General features: G+C 42.7%; 2 protein-coding genes across 2 annotated transcripts in view; one reads left to right on the top strand and one right to left on the bottom strand.

The window, feature by feature from the left end:
* LOC138976878 (lactase/phlorizin hydrolase-like) overlaps positions 1-7,126 on the top strand; it is a 38,734-nt gene extending 31,608 nt beyond the window's left edge. The window contains exons 15-18 of the mRNA XM_070349763.1: positions 1,726-1,855; positions 3,296-3,483; positions 3,999-4,102; positions 6,272-7,126. Coding sequence (XP_070205864.1) covers positions 1,726-1,855; positions 3,296-3,483; positions 3,999-4,102; positions 6,272-6,397 — 548 coding nt within the window. The 3' untranslated portion in view covers positions 6,398-7,126. The remainder of the gene's footprint in view (positions 1-1,725; positions 1,856-3,295; positions 3,484-3,998; positions 4,103-6,271) is intronic.
* Positions 7,127-8,410: 1,284 nt separating this feature from the next.
* Positions 8,411-16,307, bottom strand: LOC138976879 (PRKR-interacting protein 1 homolog). The gene is made up of 6 exons (XM_070349764.1): positions 16,152-16,307; positions 15,727-15,805; positions 12,180-12,280; positions 11,541-11,626; positions 10,244-10,299; positions 8,411-9,034 (listed from the first exon to the last, which is right to left on the bottom strand). Exons 1-6 carry the CDS (start codon positions 16,251-16,253, stop codon positions 8,985-8,987), a joined length of 474 nt encoding a protein of 157 aa, XP_070205865.1. The 5' UTR covers positions 16,254-16,307; the 3' UTR covers positions 8,411-8,984.
* Between the last annotated feature and the right edge of the window lie 1,219 nt (positions 16,308-17,526).

The following is a 17,526-nucleotide window of genomic DNA, read 5'->3' as shown; positions in this document are numbered from 1 at the left end:
AGGGTCCGAGTGTGTGGAGGGTAACGTTAGTACGGATGAGAAAGAGGGTCCGAGTGTGTGGAGGGTAACGTTAGTACGGATGAGAAAGAGGGTCCGAGGGTGTGAAGGGTAACGTTAGTACGGATGAGAAAGAGGGTCCGAGGGTGTGAAGGGTAACGTTAGTACGGATGAGAAAGAGGGTCCGAGGGTGTGAAGGGTAACGTTAGTACGGATGAGAAAGAGGGTCCGAGGGTGTGGAGGGTAACGTTGGTACGGATGAGAAAGAGGGTCCGAGGGTGTGAAGGGTAACGTTAGTACGGATGAGAAAGAGGGTCCGAGGGTGTGAAGGGTAACGTTAGTACGGATGAGAAAGAGGGTCCGAGGGTGTGAAGGGTAACGTTAGTACGGATGAGAAAGAGGGTCCGAGGGTGTGGAGGGTAACGTTGGTACGGATGAGAAAGAGGGTCCGAGGGTGTGAAGGGTAACGTTGGTACGGATGAGAAAGAGGGTCCGAGGGTGTGGAGGGTAACGTTGGTACGGATGAGAAAGAGGGTCCGAGGGTGTGGAGGGTAACGTTAGTACGGATGAGAAAGAGGGTCCGAGGGTGTGAAGGGTAACGTTAGTACGGATGAGAAAGAGGGTCCGAGTGTGTGGAGGGTAACGTTAGTACGGATGAGAAAGAGGGTCCGAGGGTGTGGAGGGTAACGTTAGTACGGATGAGAAAGAGGGTCCGAGGGTGTGGAGGGTAACGTTGGTACGGATGAGAAAGAGGGTCCGAGGGTGTGGAGGGTAACGTTGGTACGGATGAGAAAGAGGGTCCGAGGGTGTGGAGGGTAACGTTAGTACGGATGAGAAAGAGGGTCCGAGTGTGTGGAGGGTAACGTTAGTACGGATGAGAAAGAGGGTCCGAGGGTGTGAAGGGTAACGTTAGTACGGATGAGAAAGAGGGTCCGAGGGTGTGGAGGGTAACGTTAGTACGGATGAGAAAGAGGGTCCGAGGGTGTGGAGGGTAACGTTAGTACGGATGAGAAAGAGGGTCCGAGGGTGTGGAGGGTAACGTTAGTACGGATGAGAAAGAGGGTCCGAGGGTGTGGAGGGTAACGTTAGTACGGATGAGAAAGAGGGTCCGAGTGTGTGGAGGGTAACGTTGGTACGGATGAGAAAGAGGGTCCGAGGGTGTGGAGGGTAACGTTAGTACGGATGAGAAAGAGGGTCCGAGGGTGTGGAGGGTAACGTTAGTACGGATGAGAAAGAGGGTCCGAGTGTGTGGAGGGTAACGTTGGTACGGATGAGAAAGAGGGTTGATGTTGTCCAAGTCCCTGCGACCTGTTTGGCGATTTGGGCGAGAAAGAGAGAATGAATAAACGTACAAATAAGTAGTGCTACGTCAGTGCTGAAACAGCATGGAGTCATTACTATATACGTCACAGACTGATAGAGGAGTGTGGGTCACACAACAATAATTTTACAGCGCCTTTTAGGTTTATTCAGAACCGTTTTCGTCATGTGTCTCATAATTATTTGCTTTAAAGCCCATGGACTTGTGGATGTTCTGTTTTGTCAAAAATTGAACATTTTTAACTTTTCTTGTGTTTTTTGTTTTTGTTTTTGTTTTTTAATTCTGGAACGTTAGCCGTCTATTTGTTGTTGGATGTGAGCTTTATTGTCAAGGTGATGCCATGAAATAACAGTGAAAATCTAGCTGATGTAAGTAGGTACTAGCATTCCTGTTCAAACCTATATCAGGGGCCTACGACTTCTTGGGTGTGAACCACTACACCAGTAACGTCATCAGCGAGAAATCCAGCCGAGACTCTGACGTCAGCTACCAGGCTGACCAAGACATCGAGTACAGGCTTGACCCTTACTGGGCACAGTGAGTCTCTGCCATTCGCTGTCGGTCACCTACACGCAAAGACACACATACATACAGTGAAAGAGGCATGCACACAACGACACCCACCCACCCCCACACACACACACACACACACACACACACACACACACACACACACACACACCCACACACACACACACACGCACACACTCTGCGTAACTGCAGACACAAGGACTCTTTCCAACACACTACAGTCAAACCTGCCTATAACGACCACCCAAGGGACAGACCATACTTTGTATAACGACCACCCAAGGGACAGACTATACTTTGTATAACGACCACCCAAGGGACAGACTATACTTTGTATAACGACCACCCAAGGGACAGACCATACTTTGTATAACGACCACCCAAGGGACAGACTATACTTTGTATAACGACCACCCAAGGGACAGACTCTACTTTGTATAACGACCACCCAAGGGACAGACCATACTTTGTATAACGACCACCCAAGGGACAGACTATACTTGGTATAACGACCACCCAAGGGACAGACTATACTTTGTATAACGACCACCCAAAGGACAGACTATACTTTGTATAATGACCACCCAAGGGACAGACTATACTTGGTATAACGACCACCCAAGGGACAGACTATACTTTGTATAACGACCACCCAAGGGACAGACTATACTTTGTATAACGACCACCCAAGGGACAGACTATACTTTGTATAACGACCACCCAATGGACAGACCATACTTGGTATAACGACCACCCAAGGGACAGACTATACTTTGTATAACGACCACCCAAGGGACAGACTCTACTTTGTATAACGACCACCCAAGGGACAGACCATACTTGGTATAACGACCACCCAAGGGACAGACTATACTTTGTATAACGACCACCCAAGGGATAGACTATACTTTGTATAACGACCACCTAAGGGACAGACTATACCGTGTATAACGACCACCTAAAGGACAGACTATACTTTGTATAACGACCACCTAAGGGACAGACTATACTTTGTATAACGACCACCCAAGGAACAGACTATACTTTGTATAACGACCACCCAAGGGACAGACCATACTTTGTATAACGACCACCTAAAGGACAGACTATACTTTGTATAACGACCACCTAAGGGACAGACTATACTTTGTATAACGACCACCCAAGGGACAGACTATACTTTGTATAACGACCACCCAAGGGACAGACTATACTTGACGTTCTCTAAGCGCTTTACATATTATTTTCTGCCGTGTGAGATGAAATGTTTTACACAATATATCACGCACACACATCGGCCAGTAAATCTCAAGCCATTACAGGTATAATTATGATCTACAATGTTATAATGTACTTCTGGTTACCACGAAAGGTATATGATTTACAAAATGATAATGCACTTCTGGTTAGCACGGCATTGTTGCTCTGTGTGTGTGGCACGTACAGTACGGACGTGGGCTGGCTGAATGTCAACCCCTGGGGACTGCGCTACGTTCTGGACTGGGCCAAGGAGCACTGGGGCAACCCCCCTGTCTACATCACGGAGAGCGGCAGATCCAACGATGACGTCACCGGCCTGAATGACGTCGGCAGGATCTACTACTACAGAAACTACACCAACGAGCTGCTTAAAGGTGCTGATGTTTGTTTCAAACAGTTGTTTTGCATGTGTGTGTGTGTGTGTGTGTGTGTGTGTGTGTGTGTGTGTGTGTGTGTGTGTGTGTGTGTGTGTTTTTGCCCTCAGGTCCCTTTCATGCATCGGCAATCGTCTCTAAAACCAAGGGAACATGAATCTAATCGTTGAGGAAAAGAAAGAAAGACAGCAAGAGATCTAGAGAAAGTAGTTGCAGCTTTGTTGTGTATTTTCCCTTTGGAGACGAACAATGTTCCTACGGCTTTAAATAATGAAGGTAAGCTAGCTGCGTTTTAATTACAAGCATGAATACATTTCAGCCATCAAGCTAGACGGGTGTAACGTGCGGGGCTACACGGCGTGGTCACTGATGGACAACTTTGAGTGGAGTTGACTAATACATCCTGTGTTGTTTCAGCCATCAAGCTAGACGGGTGTAACGTGCGGGGCTACACGGCGTGGTCACTGATGGACAACTTTGAGTGGAGTTGACTAATACATCCTGTGTTGTTTCAGCCATCAAGCTAGACGGGTGTAACGTGCGGGGCTACACGGCGTGGTCACTGATGGACAACTTTGAGTGGGGGTCTGGCTACACCAAGCACTTTGGTCTGTACCAGGTAAGTTCTTGCGTAGCATGTACATCGGAACCCCCCCCCCCCCCCCTTTAAGACATCCAAACTCTGAGAACATTAGGTCTTAAAAGGCAGGGACTCTTAACTGGGGGCCAGTTAGCAGATGTTTCAACAGATTGTCTGGAAAAGAAGGCAGTGAGTCTTAAATGGGGGCCAGTTAGCAGATGTATCAACAGATTGTCTGGAAAAGTAGGGAGTGAGTCTTAAATGGGGGCCAGTTAGCAGATGTTTCAACAGATTGTCTGGAAAAGAAGGCAGTGAGTCTTAAATGGGGGCCAGTTAGCAGATGTATCAACAGATTGTCTGGAAAAGTAGACAGTGAATCTTAAATGGGGGCCAGTTAGCAGATGTATCAACAGATTGTCTGGAAAAGTAGGCAGTGAGTCTCAACTGGGGGCCAGTTAGCAGATGTATCAACAGATTGTCTGGAAAAGTAGGGAGTGAGTCTTAACTGGGGGCCAGTTAGCAGATGTATCAACAGATTGTCTGGAAAAGTAGGGAGTGAGTCTTAACTGGGGGCCAGTTAGCAGATGTTTCAACAGATTGTCTGGAAAAGAAGGCAGTGAGTCTTAAATGGGGGCCAGTTAGTAGATGTATCAACAGATTGTCTGGAAAAGTAGGGAGTGAGACTTAACTGGGGGCCAGTTAGCAGATGTATCAACAGATTGTCTGGAAAAGTAGGGAGTGAGACTTAACTGGGGGCCAGTTAGCAGATGTATCAACAGATTGTCTGGAAAAGTAGGGAGTGAGACTTAACTGGGGGCCAGTTAGCAGATGTTTCAACAGATTGTCTGGAAAAGAAGGCAGTGAGTCTTAAATGGGGGCCAGTTAGCAGATGTATCAACAGATTGTCTGGAAGTAGTGTCTTGCAAGGGAGGAAGTGTTAACATCGGCTTCAACTGTCTCTGTCTACCTCTCATAACAAGTTGGTAAGCTCTCTCATTACATTTAGTCAAGTTTTGACTAAATGTTTTAACATAGAGGGGGAATCTAGACGAGGGTCGTTGTGTGTGTGTGTGTGTGTGTGTGTGTGTGTGTGTGTGTGTGTGTGTGTGTGTGTGTGTGTAGAACGATTCAGAGTAAACTACTGGACCGATCTTTATGACATTTTACATGAGAGTTTCTGGGTATGATATCCCCAGACGTTATTTTTTCGATAAATGTCTTTTATGACGTCATATCCGGCTTTTTGTAAAAGTTGAGGCGGCGCACTGTCACACCTTCAATTTTCAATCAAATTGATTGAAATTTTGGCCAAGCAATCTTCGACAAAGGCCGGACTTCGGTATTGCATTTCAGCATAGAGGCTTCCAAATTAATTAATGACTTTGGTCATTAAAAATCTGAAAATTGTAATTAAAATTATTTTTTTATAAAACGATCCAAAATTACTTTTATTTTATTCTTCATCATGTTCTGATTCCAAAAACATATACATATGTTATATTCGGGTTAAAAACAAGCTCTGAAAATTAAAAATATAAACATTATAATTAAAATTAAATTTCCGAAATCGTGTTAAAAACTATTTCATCTTATTCCTTGTCGGTTCCTGATTCCAAAAACATATAGATATGATATGTTTGGATTAAAAACACGCTCAGAACGTTAAAACAAAGAGAGGTACAGTAAAGCGTGCTATGAAGCACAGCACAAACCGCTACCGCGCCAAACAGGCTCGTCACTTTCACTGCCTTTTGCACTAGCGGCGGACTACGTTCAGTTTCATTCTGTGAGTTCCACAGCTTGACTAAATGTAGTAATTTTGCCTTACGCGACTTGTTTTAATTTTGTGTTTGCATTGCATTGGTTTAGAAACAGGATCATTAATTTCTGTTACTTTATTATCCCATTGGTGGGAAATTCGGTTCCCCCAAACTCCAACTCTGCACAGTGGAAGTGGACATGATATGTTTTAAAGGTAAGAAGCGATGTACCTGTAACCCTATTTGACAGGAAAATCTGCACAGTGGAAGTGGACATGATATGTTTTAAAGGTAAGAAGCGATGTACCTGTAACCCTATTTGACAGGAAAATCTGCACAGTGGAAGTGGACATGATATGTTTTAAAGGTAAGAAGCGATGTACCTGTAACCCTATTTGACAGGAAAATCTGAACTAAATGTGAGACGCTGTTCTGATTTCTCGTGCAGGTTGATTTCAGCGACCCCAACAGAACTCGCACACCCAAGATGTCAGCCGGGTTCTACAAACAGCTGGTGAAGGAGAATGGCTTTGCCACCAATAGTTCTCTCATGACATATGAATTGTCTTCATAAGCAATAGTGGTTTTATTCATATTTTCTTCTCCTAACAAACACACATTTTTGTACATGAAAATATGGAATGACCTGTAAGTTTAAGACATTGAAATTGTTATAATACAACGAAATCACCTGTAGCCTGTTATATGTAACCTCGTCTGTAAATTATCTCAGAAATTAACATTTTTGTTAAAACAGAAACCACATTACATAACTAGACTGTACTTCCTGAGTGAGAAATGATTCATGTTTTAAAAAAACAACAGAGTGGAGGATTTATTCCAGGACTTAAAGCCATATGTACTCGATGACTATACACGCTAATTGCTTTACCAACAGCTGGAGACATGCTAAATTAAGTTCCCTGCAAAATATTGTGGTCTAGGACCCCTGTTGAGATATGTTAATTTTCATTTTGATCTGGATCGTCCTATTTATAGATTTGCCAACAGAGGTAGCGTTGACGCTAGGGAAATAACTCCGCGTCTTTGTTTACATCCAAAGTTTTTGAGACTCTAAAACAAGCTGTAATGCATGTATATGGTCCACGCATGGCGACATATCGTCATTACATGGTCTTATGGTGCGTTTGACATCGATTATGGGCAAACTACACTTTGTAAACACGAGAGCGCGTACATATGCCTTTAAGCTCAGAATTATACAGTGGAACCTCTGTTTAAGACACCCACACTAAAAGTTAAGCCAGACAATGTTATCAGGGAAATAAAGCTTGCCACTGTTGCTACACTGTTTCTACACTGTGTGTTGTCAGCACCTTGTCTGATGAATGAAAACTGAAATCTACTCACTGAAAAAAAGGCCATTTTAACGGAGGAAAAATTTACAGAGGTTGCGAACAGAAAGTCTGAGAAAGCAGAGTCTTAAATTGGGGGTCTTAAATTGGGGGTCTTAAGGGGGGTCTTAAAAAAGGGTCAAATCTACTCACTCAACATGTTTGTTTAACCATGATCAGAACAGGTTTTGACCACAATGCCTTCATTGGCTTAGTAATACTTGCAAACACACACATATACACACTCACAAACATTCACACACACACACACAAACCTAAAGTGTGACTGTGAGCACATCTATATATCTATATATGTATACGGCTTGTGTGTGTCTGTCTGTCTGTCTCTCTTCGTGATGCACGGCCAAAGTTCTCGATGGATCTGCTTCAAATTTGGTGGGCATATTCAGGTAGACCCCGGACACAATCTTGTTGATGAAAATTTTCAACCCGTGCTCTCAGCGCACAGCGCTGAACCGATTTTGGTTTTTCTGTAGATCCATTTCCAGTAACTCTTCCTTATCTTCTCCAGTGTTTTGCGCGTTTATCTCCCTTCCTTCGTGTGGCGTCACTCGCGGGTACCCGGCGTACGGTGCGCAACTCAGTATTCGGCTCTACTTTTTCCCGGCGAAGCCGGGTATTCATACTCCGTCTCGCGATCATCCCGGCGAAGCCGGTACCCGGCGAAGCGGGTAATCATCTAGTTCTAAATACATGAGGTATTGTGAGCACTACATATTCCTTCATCAGCACTGTTCTCACTGTACAGTCTTCTGTTGCTGAATGTTGAGTTGTATGCTCATGCAACATTGATAGCAGGGCAGGTGACTGAATCAGTTTTCAGCTGTACTTTCACCTGGGAAGATTATGCTATTTCTACACCTTTATATTCATACAACAGGAAAACAATTAATAAAGAAAAAGGAAAAAAATAAGAAAAGAGAAAACCTCAGAGAAATTTTAAAATACAATGAATTACAAGGAAATGTGAATAGTTTCATGTGTGTGTGTGTGTGTGTGTGAGTGTGTGTGTGTGTGTGTGTGTGTGTGTGTGTGAGTGTGTGTGTGTGTGTGTGTGAGTGTGAGTGTGAGTGTGTGTGTGTATGCATTTGTACAAGTGTGTGAGTGAAAGCACATGTTTGCTGGTCCAGCGCACAATCAGTATACAATTCAAGTTTTGAAAATGTAGTTCATGGAGAGTATAAGAAAATAAATACAAAACACACAAAACAGAAATGTATATGACATTTATTACTTTGCACAGTCCATATCTAAACATCATGCCATCACACAAACACACCACACACACACACACACACACACTCGTGTTACCTCAGTACCACAGTTTCAATTTTGTGCAGTGCCTCAGATAAATACGCAGTGAACAACCCGACACCTCATTCTACACCAGCTGCCTTCCACTTGCCATCTCACACAAACAGCAGTCCGTTTCTAAAAACAACGGCGTTGGTGTCCTAGCTACACTGTGTCTGTTCTCCAAGCCAACATTTCCAAACTCTGAGTTAGCATCATCTTCCTGAATGTTTCTGCCCAGTTTGTCCTTTCTAACTGTTTATTCCCCCATGAAGTACAGTGTTACCTGCGATGTGTGGCCCCTCCGATGAGAGGACACCTCCCTTGAAAGGATGCTTTCTGTTGTCCATTTGTCTGTTATCTGTACCAAAATGTACCTGTCATGACAGGCCACCTGCAGTGTAAGAACACATCTGGCTGGTCCCAAGGGTGTCCTTTCATGGCAGGTACCACTGTATGACAATTTCCACTGCCACCTGCAGTCTGGGAAGATCATTTTCCATCACTCCCCTCTTCCTCCTCCTCTGAAGATGAGTCGTCCTCTGAAAGGAACAATTTCACAAATGTCAACATGAGTAGATAAACTAGTTAACAGTTACTCATTGTCTCCCAGGTACGGATATATCCGTACCCACTCATATGGCTCTATCTGACCAGGTTCGGACATATCCGCTGAGACTGTTAGCTTCTGCAGTCGCTTCCTGTAACGTCGATCTAACGCCTGCATTCCAGCGTATTAATACACAGTTACTACAATTCTGAGTGACCTGCTGCAGCACAGCTGGTCTCGGCTAAAAAGAAACTGGGTCAACATAGGTGGGGTAGAAAGCAAGAGATACTCATACCCCCCACCCCCCCTCCAAATCCCCCTCCCCCACCTCTCTTTCTGCTCATAATTTCTAAAAATGTGCTTCCATTTCAGGATTCCCTCTCCGTTAATAAGTTATAACTGATTTTCTTACATTTTGCTGGTCTTAAATGCAGGGTCCTACTCAAAAACATTTCATCCTCTCAATTTGTCACCATATTCACACCTTTGCAATTGCCAAGGACTAGGAACAAAACATTTCATCCTCTCAATGTGTCACCATATTCACACCTTTGCAATTGCCAAGGACTAGGAACAAAACATTTCATCCTCTCAATGTGTCACCATATTCACACCTTTGCAATTGCCAAGGACTAGGAACAAAACATTAAAGCCTGAACAAAACATGAAAAATAGGCTTGAATTTTGTTTTAACTAAATACAAAGCCTGTTGAAGTTCAGCTGTGACACTGGTCTACCCTTAAATTAAGAACAATTTACAAAATGATCCTAAAAATCTAATTTTATACATTAGAGAGACCTTACAGTGTTCGCTGGTCGTGGTGGGTCGGTGACATCACAATCAATCGCGCTAACAGAATCAAGCACTACACAGGGCTGATAAAGGTATTCAGCACATTCCTGCACAGTCTTAGGTGTCACAATTTCATGGCTAGTTTTCGCACTTCTGTCTAATTAGCATGCGTACGCTCTTTGACACTTAACTGGAGTATTTTGTTTTACGGCAGTGACACAGGGGTGGGACATGAATACTTTCTCTGAGACATCACACAAATTTGACAACTTGACCAGTGTTGTTCCCAGTCAGGATTTGAACCTGGTACGCTGACAGGAGGAGGTGGTCTACAAAATAAGCTACAATTCCCCCCCCCCCCCCCCCCCCCTTTAAACTGGGAGAAGTGAACGTGGTTCTGTCACTCACCGTCTTTGTTGTCATCCTTCATCTTCTTGCTCTTCACCTTTTGTTTCTTCTTCTGTCTGTAATGAATAAATTTTTAAAAATTGAATGAAAATCACCTGCTGATAGCAATCTCAAAAGTGACTTGAGAATAACAACACAAAATGTAGCTTGCTTACAATGAGCAGTTGTAAAGACAAATGGGTCTTTCCTGGCAAAATTGTACAGGCATAGATAAAAAATGTCCACCAAAATACCCATGTGACTTGGAATAATAGGACGTGAAAAGTAGGATATGCGCCTAAATCTGCTGGCCGATGTGAATGCGTGATGTATTGTGTAAAAAAAAATCCATCTCACATGGCATAAATAAATCCCTGCGCCTTGAATATAAATTGCATAATTTTTTTTTAAAAAAGATAAATAAGTTCCTGCGCTTAGAACTGTACCCACGGAATACGCACGATATAAGCCTCATATTGATATTGATTGATTGATTGATTGATTGATTGATTGATCAAATGCCAGGATACTTGTTCCACATAAGTTTCACTTACTCTTGCTGCACAGAACCGTCTCCTGGCAACTGACAAGATGAAAGTTGCTTGTTCTTTTCAATGCTTGTTATTCTCTCAAATGCCAGGAGACTTGTTCCACGTAGACCGCTTACTTCCCTTGGTTTCTCACCCTGAGACCTGACACTGACCTCTTTGTTTCTCACCCTGAGACCTGACACTGACCTCTTTGTTTCTCACCCTGAGACCTGACACTGACCTCTTTGTTTCTCACCCTGAGACCTGACACTGACCTCTTTGTTTCTCACCCTGAGACCTGACACTGACCTCTTTGTTTCTCACCCTGAGACCTGACACTGACCTCTTTGTTTCTCACCCTGAGACCTGACACTGACCTCTTTGTTTCTCACCCTGAGACCTGACACTGACCTCTTTGTTTCTCACCCTGAGACCTGACACTGACCTCTTTGCTCACCCTGAGACCTTACACTGACCTCTTTGTTTCTCACCCTGAGACCTGACACTGACCTCTTTGCTCACCCTGAGACCTGACACTGACCTCTTTGCTCACCCTGAGACCTGACACTGACCTCTTTGCTCACCCTGAGACTGACCTCTTTGCTCACCCTGAGACCTGACACTGACCTCTTTGCTCACCCTGAGACCTGACACTGACCTCTTTGCTCACCCTGAGACCTGACACTGACCTCTTTGCTCACCCTGAGACCTGACACTGACCTCTTTGTTTCTCACCCTGAGACCTGACACTGACCTCTTTGTTTCTCACCCTGAGACCTGACACTGACCTCTTTGCTCTTTTCTTGGCGGTCCGTTCTTCTGCCGCCTTCTTGTTCTCCTCTACCTTCTTGTGATATTCCTCCTCCGCTGTCAGCTGAACAACACAACATCACCGTCATTGTAGTATTGCATGACAGAATACCAACAACATCTTTGTGAACATGTTTTATAGTTAGACAGAGATCGGATGGACCTGATATTTTCACTAATTTCACTCGGTGTGTGCAAGATAAGACTGACGAGAACACATGCTGTGCCTCAAGGTCAAGGTCAGAGTCTGTCATGGGGACAGCAGAACATTACAGAGTCTGTCACGTGGACAGCAGAACATTACAGAGTCTGTCATGTGGACAGCAGAACATTACAGAGTCTGTCACGTGGACAGCAGAACATTACACAATTCCCAAGAATGCATTTGCAATATTACAATTTCAGATGCAGGACTCCAAACAGCAGAAAATCTCAAAAACTTTAACAAGGGACTTTAACATTTTAGAAATGTTGAATACCGAACGGCTAAATCAAATGTAAATCTGAGCACAGTTTTATGTTCCTCAGTTTCAGTTCACATTTCAAGGAAATCCGCAAATGGAGGCAAGTGTCAGTTCTGTAAATCTGTAAGAGCAATGAATACATAAGTGACATACTTTAACTGTCATTTCATTGTTGAACTTTTGGCGAGCATATTCCCGACGCCTTACACCTCTGTACACGTGAAAGTCACCGCTGCCCGCTCCAGCACTGGATCCTGTGGAACAAAACACACACAATATATATATTTCAGGTTCATACAAAATTTGGTTACAGCGCTGAAAGTCCACAAAATGGGGCACTGGCCTTTGGCTAGTACTTATCATAATTTATTAGTCAGAGAGCAAATTTTACTCGCCAAACCAACCATTTGTTTCAGCAACTTTACTCGCATTTGGCGAGTAGATGAACATTTCTACTCACCATTTACATGTTTCTTCAGGCCTGGGTCACATTAACAATTAGAGCTACACAAAAATAAGGAAAGTAGGTAGGCCAACATTTATTTAGAATAAAAAAACAATAGAGGTAAGTTGTTGGACATGTTTGTTGTTGACAAGACAATAACAACATTTATTTAATGACATTGTTTCAAACAAAGAACAAACCTACATTTTAGCTGCACACCAAGTCCAAATTTTCTCTTCGGTCTTACTCTTACGTTCCACTTGTTTCTTGACAGTCAAAGTGCAAAAAAGTTACTGGGTCCAGAGGTGGGAATAGAAAATGTCCAAACAAGAGAGAGAGAGAGAGAGAGAGAGAGAGAGAGAGAGAGAGAGAGAGAGAGAGAGAGAGAGAGAGAGAGAGAGAGAGAGAGAGAGAGAGAGAGAGAGAGAGAGAGAGAGATCTTTAACTTCAGACATGACACCAGCAAATGTTCAAAAAGTAGCAGGCATGGGAATTGAAAATTGTAAAAAAAGCGGAAAATTTATAACTGAAGACGCGAAGCGTCAAGTCGACGGCGCGAAGCGCCTAGCCTTACTAGGGGGGTCCGGGGGCATGCCCCCCCGGAAAAAAAATTTCTCCAAAGAACCCAGATGGTGCAATCTGGTGTCATCTGAGCTCCAAGTTTGCATTGAATTATGTTTTTAGAATCAGAGTTTTTAGTACAAAAATGTACCAATGTTTGCTTTTTTGATGAAAAAATATATACATGTATTATATGGTTTAAATTTATACAAAAATTGATCTGTTGAGACAAACAGGAAAATGTAACTTGTAACACAATCTGTGCAATCTGGTTTACTTTCAAACATAAAAGTTCAATAACTGAGGCGGGCGGTAGCAGTGCGTGAACAAAGTACAGAAAGTTTTCGCGGGCTTTTGTGCAAAGGCCAAAGTAACCGGTGCTTTTTTTGTGTGCCTCCCCCCTTTATTTTTTCGGCGGACACTTTTGCATTTTCGGCGGAAAAAAAAAAAAATTCGGCGGAAATCCGCCGTTTGGCGGACAATTCCCATGCCTGAGTGGGAAAGTAAGCCGGGGTCCAGGGGCAACGCCCCGGTAGGGGGTTCAGGGGGGCAAAGCCCCCCTGACGGAAAATGAATGTTAGAATTATAAAGGCCATTTTGGGGCCTCTCCTGATAGCAAAAAATGAGATCATGCCTTTTTAAAAAACTATAAAACCCACAAGAATAATATGTTTTAGCATTTTAAACAAAAGTGTGATTTATAACAATCACACACACACAAAACTTTCCCCTTATTTTTTCAGTTGCTAATGAAAGATGAAACACCTGACTACGTTCTCATCAACTAATTTCGGTGGTGCACTCGCCCTATCGCAAAAAGAAAAAAATGACAAAAGTTCGCTTGCATTTATTTTATAGAATTCTCGCGACCTGGCGAAAAAAATGTCGATGCACCTCTAGCCCTATGTATCTGCTAGTGGTACCGGTCAGTATCGTCCACAACCAACCACTCAAAACGACGTACTTTGCCGTAACCTGACCCTGGGGTCCGGAGCCAAATCGCCGACCGGATTTTTGAGTGGGCGTGGTTTGCAGCGAGAGTTATCTTTTCCTAGCTTGCCCCATGCATAGATAGTCCGTATTTCACCACGCAGTGGCCGTTGTCGCACCACGTGCACACGGCCTGACCGGGAATGGATATCTTGGCGATACTGTCGCCAATGAGCTGGCGCCTTTCTTTCTTGTTGATAGTGACAGTCACTTCTTCTGACAGCCAGTTGGCTTTCCACTTGTTTTTCACACTTTGGTCGTCGATCGTAAGAGCTTCCACAGCCGACAAAACAATACGGAATCCAGACGCCATGATGCTACCTTTTTCACCTTCGGCGTTTGGAGATCGGCAGCCAATCAAAACAACCCACAAACCGCCATCGGTGAATAATTAAGCCCCGGCGATAATCGTCGGAGATTGACAGCCAATCAAACGCAACCCATGATACTGCTATGGGTTCACGCGAGTGCTGGGGTGCGAATACACTGACTTCAGACGCAGACAGCTTCAGCTGAACGGTTCATACCACCACCTATGGGTTCACGCGAGTGCTGGGGTGCGAATGCACTGACTTCAGACGCAGACAGCTTCAGCTGAATGGTTCATACCACCACCCCCCTCCCCCCTTTTTTCTCAACGAATTTGCATCGATCTCAAGAATGGTCTGTGAGCTAAGGAAAATATCGGAATTCTGATAAAAATCGGACCAGTCCCATGTCTGTAACTTAAGAGTTACAAAATACACAATTAGAAACATGTCAAGATTATTATCTATTAATTTCTGCATACCTGGCTGAAAAGATTACATTTAACAGGGTTTAGCCTGGGAGAAAAAGGCAATGGGACATTGTCCCCCTCAACCAAAATCCGATGGGACATTGTCGAAGGCAAAAAGCACAAACGAGGCCTGTACGTGTTTTTGACCTGAGATGCAAAATGGTGCCACCTGAGAATTAGCCGCTATATCGTGTTATCTCTGTGTGTGTGTGTGTGTGTGTGTGTGTGTGTGTGTGTGTGTGTGTGTGTGTGTGTGTGTGTGTGTGTGCACTAGTAAATGAAACCCTGATTTAATGATTCACACATGTATCATTGTATGACAATGATGCTCCACACTGCTTCATAAGAAATTAAGAAATAAAATGTGTTCGACCGTTTCACCCATGTATAGGCTTAAACTAAAGTATAAGCACCAGGTAGAGTGAAAAGGGAGGAATTCCTCCACAAAGAGAAAGAATCTCATCTCTGATGGATAACATCATCATTATGAAATCTATGCCTAGTCATGTAATCATAACCTGCATTTTCTTTCAATCCCCTATGCATAATTTTCTTCTTGCAGACAGAAATGTAGTAGTATTCTTTTTTCTTCTTCTTTTTTTTACATTGCTTTCAATATGTGTATCACTAGCTGTGCTTGCTCTACTACAATACAAATTACTAAAACAAACACAGAATAGAAGAGGGAAGACTGAAGTCCCATCAAGACAAAATTGTCACTCTTGCTAAAGAGCTGATAAATGCTTCAGTGCATTATTCCAAGTATTAGTGCCTTTTCCTGTTGTAAAATACATTGACACATGTATGCAAAGTTCAGTGGTAACTACAGTACGCTAACTGATACATTGTAAAATACTATTCAGCACAACCCGGCCTGCTAACTGAAAATTTGAATTAAAATATTTGTATACACTACAGATACTGACCCCACACATTTCTAATAAACTCAGGTGGCTCTTTCATCTTGGAATCCCTGGAACCCTCTGGAATAAACACAGGTTTGGCCTGAAACATAAGAATCAAAGACATTTTAATTTAAAACAAATAAATGTATAAGGTCTAGGCTACACACTCTACTTAGTTATAATTATATGATGATAGACGATTTTCGGAATATAACTCCGTTAGCAATTGTAAAAGAGCTAAATTTTCTTGCAAAACTACACTCAAACAAACGAGGGAGCAATCACGACACAACAGCGCTGAAACTGAAAGTCCAACAAATGGTGTACCCCCCCTCACCTCTATTGGCTAGTGATTCTGAAAATAGAGAAAACATCATTTCATTTTGTTTCTCCAGAAAGTTAAAAATAACCCAGACCGATCACACACAAAAAGGAGCCCGACTTACTGGATTCTTCATAAGCTTGTCTAATCTCATTCGCTGCAACTCCGCCGGAGTTTTAGCAATAGTAACTGTCGTTTCTTCTTTGCCGTCTTTTTTCGACGCCATTTTTGCTTCTTGCAAGGGGACTTCACAATGCGCAAATCTGCGAAAGTCACCTCCCCTCTCAAATTCGTCTGCTAGTGGTGGTTTGCTCGGTGTAACCGTTGACCTTGCAATCTGCCTGTGTTACAGCCACAAAACTAATAAACGTAACAAGAAAAATGTTCATTCAAAATGAACAGGCGTCCATGTTATTTTGACAAAATGAATATTTTTGTTAAAGAAGCTGGCAAGCACACCCTTTCGAATATAGCGGAAGTAGTTTCGACCCTAAATGCTTAAGTACTTAGGCCTTAAACTTAAGTACGGGTTGATAGAATATTTTAATGTAAGCAGAGATGTCTCTGATATAAGTGCAGTTTATTTTCAAAGTTTGGAGTCGTAGATCATTCTTTTTGGATGCAATGTGACTAGCATGTATCGGTGAAATTTGTTGTTTAATTCTGCAAGCAAATGTGTGTGCTGTTATTGCATTATTTACAAAAAACGCACAGAAAAAAACACTATTTTCGACTACTCTCTGCGGAGCAGAGCGTGCAATATACGCTCTGCTACAGAGTTATCCCACGTGCGGTTAGATAGACGCTCATACATGTAAGTACAGTTTATTTTCTAGGTTTGGTATCGTAGATAATTTTTTTTTAATGCAATGTGAAAAACAGGTATTGATACAGTTTGTTGTATAATTTTGCAAGTGAATATTTGTTTATTGGCTGCATGTTTGACAAAAACGTTGTAAAATAAACACTTTTTCGTTGCTTTTATTGTTTGCTTTGATTGCAGCCAAACGACTTGCTCTACGGGGCTGAAAATAAAGTGGAAGACACTTTGAGATATAAGGAATTGGATAGGCCATCATACGAGAAGGTGTAGAAATCTGCATGCTGGCAGCTTTAAAGTGTTACAGCGACATCAGAAAGCTCTAAAAGCTTTTTTTTTTTTTTAAATGCATGATTTTCATAGTTTGTCACTTTAGACAATTTTTGTAATAATTAATTTGATCGGAAAAAAATAGTGTAATATACAAATAAGAAAATTTTTGAATCACATTTTTGCTATCCTTGATGAGAAGCGAGTTGAAATGTGCCTAAATAAAGTCACACCTTAACATTTTTTAGTTTTTGCCCACTAAGGCATTTGCAACATGAAATTTCAGTATTTTTTAAGTTTTTACCCCCCCCCCCCCCCCCCCCCCCCAAAATGACATGTTTTAACAATTTGAAGTTTTTGTCTAAACATGAAATGACATTCTAAGATCTGAAAGCTTTTTTTTTTTTTT

Source organism: Littorina saxatilis, linkage group LG9 (genome assembly GCF_037325665.1).
Source record: "Littorina saxatilis isolate snail1 linkage group LG9, US_GU_Lsax_2.0, whole genome shotgun sequence".
In the NCBI taxonomy this organism is placed as follows: domain Eukaryota; kingdom Metazoa; phylum Mollusca; class Gastropoda; order Littorinimorpha; family Littorinidae; genus Littorina; species Littorina saxatilis.
The sequence above is the reverse complement of the archived record's forward strand: the minus strand, read 5'-3'. Positions and strand labels throughout refer to the sequence as shown.